Here is a 9,005-nt window from a genome sequence, read left to right as displayed (position 1 = left end):
TTGCTAGGGACTTGCCCGGCACTTGCTCTCTACCTCTATTTGTTATCTTTCTTCTATCATTGACAGTCCCTCTAGGTTGTGGGCTGCTTGCCTGTGTTCCTGAGAAGCATCTACGGTACCAGTCTATAGAGTGTGTTTTCTTTAGTGAATTACCGGTATGTTTACCGGTAATAAACTTGCACTGTTTTATGTATATGTTTGATTACATACAGCCTTGTGACAGTTTTCCTGCATGTCATAAGCATTTGAATATAAATTAAAATGTTAAAATCAAATCTGATATTGTTTTACCTTTTATTTGGTGTGTGGAAGGTGTGCGGAAGAGGGGGTAGTCTTATACGGCGAGTATATAACAAACTCTGTATTTTGAGTGGAAATGTTAGGGGGTCGTCTTATACGCCCAGTCGTCTTATACGCCGGCAAATATGGTAACTCCTCCTCCTCTGGCACCAAAGGAGTTACTTGCACCCGGAAGCTGAAACCTGCCCTCATCTTCTTGGTAAGGGCCTCTAACTCTCACACGTCCAGAAGTCTTACTGAGTCACGCTCCCCAGCGTTTCCAATAGAACTCAGCATGTAGCTATTGTTTTTCTTTGTTCGTTTTTTGTTTTTTTTTTTATCATGCCCGACCTCCAGAGGTCAAGATATACCTTCCAGCTACTTGGGAGGTGCTAACTGGAGGAATAAAGGCAATAGTTTAGGTAGACATTAAGTTTAAAAAAACTCCAAAAAGCACTAAAACACGGTACCTGCTGAATGTGGTGTTGAGGAATCTTTTCTACTCCAAAGTTCCTGTTCACAAAGAGAAGAGCGTAGATGTAGCCCACTCGTCCATAGAGCATTTCATTTGGAGCGTGGGGATCAACCTTATTTAGGTGAATTAGCCTGGGAAGAAAAATACATGCTTGAGATAATGTGAAAGGAACTAGGTAGTGGTATATACCAAAAATCGCACCTTTAAAAAACACACATGAATATATTTATTATATTTTTTAAAAATTTAATATATAGTTATAATTAATATGTATGTTGTTTTACATTAATATTAGTGGGCTGGACCAGAGCACCAACGATAGTCAGGATTCAAAGATTAACCCGTAACTAAATTTCTCTTCTTCAGTTCACAATGGAACTGTCGAACAAGATACTCAAAGAAGGAAATAATACAGGCGTAGGGCTGGGGCCACCTGGAGCCTCCCTAGCTCCTCAACAGAGGCAGGCCCTGAGACTAGCAGCTGGGGTCAGAGAGGCTAAGACTGCTGGCTGTTAGGGAATTCTGCCTGAGAAACAACTAAGTCAACACTCAAAGCGCCTTCTATTTCTGTAAAATGAAATGTACAAGTGAAGGAAAAAATCATTGTCTGTCCCCTCCCAACGCCTCCCACCACTTCCATAGGCCTGTGGTCTGACAAGGGGAGCACACAATTTAAAGTGAAGAAGACATGTTTTTATAACCAGAATGAGATGATTTTAGTGACTAAAAGGGGACAACAGTTATGAAACAGACTGAGAAAAAGTTAGGAAAGGGTCCTTAAGTGAACTTATTCCCCAGCAAGAAAGAGGGGTTTGAAAAGTATGGCTGCTTGCAGTTACTGACAAAGTTAAGCATTTCCATATTATATTTCAACAAATGGACGTATTTCAATCAAACTGTTCAAATATGCAAATGATGGCTCATGCACTCTTTTTCTTCTATAAATACAGGCATTAAACTCACAGTGGAACGAACAATGGTTATCTTAGGTACAGAGACACAGTGGCAAGAGATTGCTTTTGATTTTCTTGTAATACCTTGACTTTGTTTTTTCCCAATGTCAACATGGTCATCTGGAAGGTAGAATTATGGGCTATTTTGTTTCCTACTTCAGTATCATACACACACACTCCTAATATTTAAAGAATTTAAAAACATATAATAAAAATTCTTTTTTAAAAATGTCTAACTGGCAGCTTAGTAACATTGAGACCTTAAGAAAATAAAATCTGTTTACTAGATATGAATTCACCTGTTGTAGTAAACAGAATAAATGTGTCAGAGTCTTGATAAGAATTTATTATCAAGTTTTTATGTAACTGTATCAAATTGTATAGTTTGGATATAAGAAAGCACTTTTGATTTACTTTTGCAAAGATTAAGAATCTATTCAAAAAGAGAAATTACCATGAACTTTTTAATCAATCACTACACTGTGGAAGTTACTCAGAATTAATTATTAATTATTGCATTAACTCCAATGATGTTTTTATCTAAATAAAATATGTTTGAACCACTATATTAGAAAACAGTTTTATTTGCCATCATTATGACCTGCATTACCACTAGGTGGCAATATATAATTAGCATTCCAATTATTTTGCAGCCAAATTTTTTTGGATTTGGGAAGTTTAAAGTAGGTAGCAAATACCTTCACGAATCTTTTAAAATAAAGTATTGCTCAGAGTATCTCCTTAAAACAATCCTTTACAGTGTTGGGTAATAAACTAGGTATTCCATTCTTTTCTGGATTTGAATTCACATCATTAAAATTCATTAGTGTGTCTGAACATTATTAAAGGTAGGACTTTTACAGTAAACAGAATAAATGTGTCAGAGTCTTGATAAGAATTTACTATCAAAGTTGCCAGGAGTTCGGGAGGAGGGAAGAGGAATGAATAGGCAGAGCACAGAGGATTTTTAGGGCAGTGAAACTACTCTGACTGATACTATAATGATGGAAACATGTCATACATTTGTCCAACCCATAGAAAGTACAACACTAAGAGTGAACTGTAATGTAAACTGTGGACTTCAGAGACTATGATGTATCAGTGTGGGTTCATCGATAATAACAAGTGCACCACTTTGATGGGGAATGCTGATAATGGGGGAGGCTGTGCATGTGTGGGGGACAGGCGGCATATGGGGAATCTATTTACCTTTCAATTTTGCTGTGAACTGAAAACTACTCTAAAAAGTAAAGTCTATTAAACAACGAAGCCAAACAATAAAACCTTCGCTGGAAATGTAACTCTCTGTATGTCAGCGTGCTCAGTGGGAAGCTACCATGCATGCAGAGTTGCATGGCAGTCAGATTTCTTAGCAGAATTCTGAAAGGGTGTTCATTAAACTCTAATAAGGCAAAAATTGTAATTTATTAGTACAAAAGTTTGGTAAGTCTTCATAATTCACCACCTTCAGTGGACTGCCCTGACTTATATTAAAAATAAAAGGCGGGATTTGCATATCATTTGTCCTTAAAAAAAGCAGTTTTGCATCAGTTTGTATATCCTTAGAGGCCTTTCTCAACTCACCACAGGAAGTGAACTGCATATTTTCAAAGTATTGATCTTGGATAGCACGTTGGGTTAGTAATCATATAAGTAGGCTTTTGATCATTATTGTTACTGAAACTGATGTTTGACCTGGATTGTGTCAGTGTTATTATATCTTGCAATAAAGTAGGGATAATGGTTGTTTCTTAACTATAACATAAGAAAAATGTCAGAATTGATCAAATGATAGTGCTAAGATTTGTTGCTGAGAGGAAAGTAAATTCACTAAAATGTCCTTTTATAACACGTAGAATTAATGCATAATAACAGGTAGCTAAAAATCCGTTAAGAGAGCCATGATTACCGGGTGATGCAATCTTCTGCCTGTTTCTCATTGCTCATCTTGTGATACACCACAGCGGCCACAGCCAGCGGGCCTGCATCCCCACAAAGGAAGGTGATGGAACGCTTGGACAAACAGTTCAGACTTTGCTTTACGTAGCTATGTGCCATCTGGAGGTAGGCAGGGTCCCCGAACACATCATAGAGATGTAGGTAAAGCACAGCAATACCTGAAAAGCAAAAGGAAAACAATGTAAAACACGACGAAAGGGCAGCTGGCTGTATTGTCTTGGTGTGCTGCCTCCTCAGCAGTGTTGATTCTGACAAGCTGTAATAAATATGTAAACTATCCGGTTGTTCAGATGACCTTAGTTCTAGACTCAGCTTTACTACCAAGCAGCTCTAAGAACCAGACACAGACAAACACTTCATTGTTCTAAGCTTCCTCATCATTGTAACTCTATAGGAACTCTAAGACTCTCTACGAACTCTAAATCTAAGTTTATTAATAATCTTTGTTGCACTCTAGCTATTGTATTAATGTAGTCTTCATGGTTAAATGATAGGTTATGAAAACTATGGTTCCAAATAAAGTCACTTATTTATTTAACAAATAATAATTTACTTAATAATAAACAAGAGATGTTTGTTCATGTGAGCTAAAGAAATCATGTAGTTAGGAAATGAAAATTCAATTTCATATATGTGTGTGTGTGTGTGTGTGTGTGTGTGTGTATATATATATATATATATATGAATTTTTTTTTCATGAGAAGGTGGTAGAGTAACCAAATTCCCTACCCCAGTATCATTCCAGGCAGGGATTACAAGAAAACTAAGTTGAGAAATGAATTAAACTCCTTTGTATTTTTTTCTCTCTGTTGAGAATCCAACTTCTTTAGGAACTATATTGTAAAAGTTGCCAAGGACTTTAGCTTTGGGCCTTAATTGGCTTCCTATCCTACTCTTGAAGCCCTGTATGTAATTGTGCAGTTGTCTGTATGTCCCTATTCCAAATACCTGTCACAGCAGAGACAGCCTCCCTCTGAAGACTTCCGGTCTCAGGGCAGACTCAAAGAGGTGGCACAGGGAGCCTGCCTTCAGCATTTCTATAAACTCATTTTTCTCCTTAAAGTACATTTTCCATCTCATTTACCATTTTTAAAAGATAGAGAGCTTCTGTTTAAATCTAAATTAATAGAGCCAATCTCTTCACAAATTTCAATGCAGTAAAAATGCAGTCTGCAAAATTACTTTTCACTGTACTGAGGACAATTTTAAATTTAGGTAGTTTTCTCATTTTGCATGGGTAATCTCCAAAGCTTTGTGCTACAGACAATTCAATTTCACATGTATATTAAGACCAAATTTTCATTTCCTGCCAAAGTTAATAACGTTGTCTGCTCTTTCAAAGTGGCTTGGCATTAGTAATTCCACAAGCTGAGATGATCAGATGTACCAATGCTTAAGGTTTATAGATGTAAGTGTGCAAAACCCCATATGTGGGTAAGAAAAGAAATCTCCTTTTCACAAATGATCAATGTCAAGAGCTTCTTCTAGAATTAGGTTCTTAATGGGCTTCATCTCATCCACACCAGGCATCTGCAGGCAATCTGTTTAAATTGTTACCCTTTCATTTTGCCCTCCTATTCCCATCGCTGCCTGAACTCCCTTAATTAAGTTATGTAAGCACCAAAGCCAGATAATGACATGACTGAGATCTGAGAAAATAAAAAGTGATTAAATACAAGCCCAATGATTGCTTTCCTTTGCAGACCTTTCTCTCATTATCAACAATTCCTCTTGGCCTACGTATTTAACAAACAAAGCCCATGAAGTTTTGCAATTGTAAGGTTTGATGTATTTCTCATGAAAAGAGGGTAATCACTTCTCAAGTCTCACAGTATTTCATTTAAATAAAATATTTTGTTTTTTTCTTTCTGATCAACAGAGCCAGCCTCTGGGATTTCAGGTTCTATTTCTCTCCTTCTCATTCTGGGCATCAGTGTCCGCTTATTTTGATTAGGCAATCTCATCCAGGTTGCAATTTATGGTGTCTACCTTCCTTGTCACAAAACACCTAAGGATGAAAAGGGTTTCAAGTGAGGGGTGCTGTGGCCAATTAGAAAAATGTCTGGAACAAGCTTATTATATTTAGTCTAGGTCAGAAAAATTAGATAAAATGCCTAAGTCAAAGACAATGCCTCATCAGTATTTTATACCCCAGATGCACTACTTTAATCCTGGTCGTGTAGCTAAGTTGGTTAGAGCATCATCTTGATAGGCCAACTTTGTGGGTTTGATGCTGGTCAGGGCACATACAACAACCAACCAATGAGTGCATAAATAAGTGGAACAACAAATCAATGTTTCTCTCTCTCAAATCAATCAATACATTTAAAAAAATTAAAACAAATAGAAAATAATGGAGGAACTACCTGTGGCCAAATGTCTTAAATCTGATTCTTACAATTTTCCAACCACTGAAAATATTCATGTAGGAAAAACTCATCCAGTCCTTCTATATACTCAGCGCTCTGGAGTCAGCCTCGGCTTTAAAAGACTCTTTTCTAATGTAATTTATCAAAATAAATACTGTATGTTTGTTATGGAAGAAATTAAATACTAGTAGTAATGCCTGGCTTAATATACGTATGCAGTCTCATGCCCCACTCTATTCCTGCCTCCCAGAAGCAATCACTTTCAATATTAGTCGTTTCCTCTAGTATCTGCCTCCATATTTCTAATAATAATATGCTTATGTGCTAGCGCATCATTTCTCTTTATCAAATATTTTGACTCACAATCCATTTTGGAAGATGAGACTATGATAGAGACTGCTAAGTGGTCCCCCAAAATGTACCTCCCTTTCCTTCAACAATAACGGCCTGGATTTTAGCTAGGCAAGGGCTGCCCTAACAGTCTTCTTTACAGCTGACCAAGTGAGACATAGTGGAAGTAATGGGGATAATTTCAGAAAATGTTCTTGAATCGAGGGACTTTCCATTTCTTTCCTCCTGACTGGAATACACTTCGTACAGTGTAGCTAAAGCAGCCATGTTAGACCATGAAGTAGCAGCTCTGTGATGAGGATGGTAAAGCACCAATATCAAAGAAGCTTAAATCCTGAAGGACTGTGAAGCTGTCCTGGATTGCCTTTATACAAAAGAAAGACATTCTGTCGTGTTAAAGCCACAGTTCCTTTAGGTGTACCCCCACATGCTGGTAAGCCTACTGCTGAAGGATGCAGCTCTTTTTGAGCTGGGGAGTGAGGCCGTAGGTATATCACATCGTCTGTCTGGAAGGTAAAATCAATGGAACCTGGTGGGGAATGCCTGAGAGGGAGATACCAAGCAGAGAGGCCAAGCAGGCAGCTGGATATGTGAGTTTGGAGTTCAGGAATGAGAGGCTGGACAAATGTCCTCCAAACATGCGGGAAATGTGTTAACTCAAGTGGCCAACGATTCCCTGAGGCATTTCAGGAACAGCTGGAGTACAAGACTCATTAATCCAATGCATGGGAATTGTGTTTGATTGAAAAACAAAAAGAAACTCTATGCTTCTCACCTCCTTTGTGGTCTCGAGAGGCCAGAAGAAACCCAGACATTTATTATTTTGGTCTTAGGTTCCTGGAGCCTGTTTGGTTGCTCAGAACTGTGGTGTCCAACATGCTCACCTTTACAGAAACTTAATTAAAAGTAAACAATATTTAAAATTCTTTGTTTCAGTCACACTAATCGCATTTCAAATGCTCGAAAGCCCTGTGGCTAGTGGCTGCCCTGTGTACAGCAAAGTCACCTTTCCATCCCCACAGAAAGCTCTAAGCACAGCACTGCACTGAACAGAGAGGAGATGGTATTCTGCAGGAGAAGTTCAGGAAGCCTGGCACTGCCCCACAGTTCCTCCTAGAAACCTCTTCTCTTGGAAATGTTGGCAACTACTTGACAGAAAACAATATATACAGTGAAGACCAAATAAAATTTTGCGCTAATAGAAATCTATTCTGGATTTCAGTATGGAAATGAACTAGATTTTTCTCTCCTGTTTCCTTCTGTAGCTACTACTCTGGGAAGGGAGGGTAAACTGCTTAGGGATACTTCTAAATCTGCAATTTCCTTACTCAGCTATTTACCCCGTAGGACTATAAATATAGCCAGCTGTTGAGAAGTAATTAATACTAAGTCTTTGAATTTCTCAGGGATCATTAGTTCCATTCATCTTGACCAATCAAGACCCGGTACTCTCAAATGTATATGGAGATGATAAAAAAAAAACACTCCACAGATGTAAGCACTTCTCTGTAATTGGCATTTCAGAGATTACTCCTTGGCGTTATTCATTTACCAACAATCAGCCCACACTGATGTACAGATCTTTGCCATGGTACTTAAGTTCCATAAGGTATTTCCTTACAGGCCAGGGGCTTTTAAAGACTCTCTTCATGGACCCTGGTAGGAGAAATCATGTTCAGACTACACATTCTGCTGGAGTTACTAGAGGTGCTCAGCTAACACCCAATAATGGGTCACAATAGTTTGAGTGACATGAAGACACTAACTCCCTAAAGGAGGGGTGATGGGTTTTTATAAGTTTCCAATGAATGGTTCACCAGCTGAAACTTTAAATGTTCATTAATTTCTATGTTTTTATTTATTTTCAGATTTATGAAAATATGTGAAATTTCCTCTGATTAACCCCATACAATATAATCATCGGTCCGTCTAGATCAGGTTAGTACTTTATAATGTGTTATTTTGAAGCTGTTTCTCAATTTTGTGAGTGTTTGAGAGCATGCAATTCCATTTCTTCAACAAAATTATAGTTGTCATACCCAGTCGCTGTAGTTACTGTGCATAGTGCTCTGTGTGTGGACACTACTGGCTGTTCAAATATTCCAGTACTACTTTTAATACAGGCAATCTGGGAGGAAACTAGTTGGGAGTCCACAGCCTTAACTTAATATTGCTCCAAAGAAAGGAGTGGAAGAGAAATTAAAGAGGGTAAGTGAGCACTCTGAAGATGTGTCTTCTTTTCTCGAGAACCTATTTGCAGAATTGACTGTCCAATAAAAAGAGAGGTTAAAAAAAAAAAAAGAAGCCCTGGCTGGTTAGGCTCAGTTGGTTGAATATAGTCCCAGGGACATAGAACTTGTGGGTTTGAATCCCGGTCAGGGGGAAAGCAGGATGCAGCTGATAGATGTTTCTCTCTCTCCCCCTTCCTTTCTCTCTAAAATCAATAAAAAAATAAAAAAAGAAGTCATGTTTCTTCCTCCTCTCAGTGCTCTGCAATGTACTGCTTTATAATTGTAAAATTAGGACGCGCTCCTAGTCTTTTATTCAGGCTGCCGTGAGTGATAAATCCTTCAGCGCAGTACTCATGAAGAGCTGGAGCTCAGGGACCTGGCTGGGTAG

At 38.2% G+C, this 9,005-nt stretch overlaps 1 protein-coding gene across 2 annotated transcripts in view; it reads right to left on the bottom strand.

Annotated features, from left to right (window-relative positions):
- Window positions 1-9,005, bottom strand: part of LANCL1 (LanC like 1) — a 25,600-nt gene that overhangs the window by 6,331 nt on the left and 10,264 nt on the right. For both annotated transcript variants that reach the window (XM_006778937.2, XM_015558120.1), the window contains exons 4-5: window positions 3,617-3,824; window positions 750-885 (exon numbers count right to left, since the gene is read on the bottom strand). In XM_006778937.2, coding sequence (XP_006779000.1) covers window positions 750-885; window positions 3,617-3,824 — 344 coding nt within the window. The remainder of the gene's footprint in view (window positions 1-749; window positions 886-3,616; window positions 3,825-9,005) is intronic.

This window comes from Myotis davidii, unplaced genomic scaffold (assembly GCF_000327345.1).
Source record: "Myotis davidii unplaced genomic scaffold, ASM32734v1 scaffold268, whole genome shotgun sequence".
Taxonomy (NCBI): domain Eukaryota; kingdom Metazoa; phylum Chordata; class Mammalia; order Chiroptera; family Vespertilionidae; genus Myotis; species Myotis davidii.
This window is presented reverse-complemented; position numbering and strand designations above follow the sequence as displayed.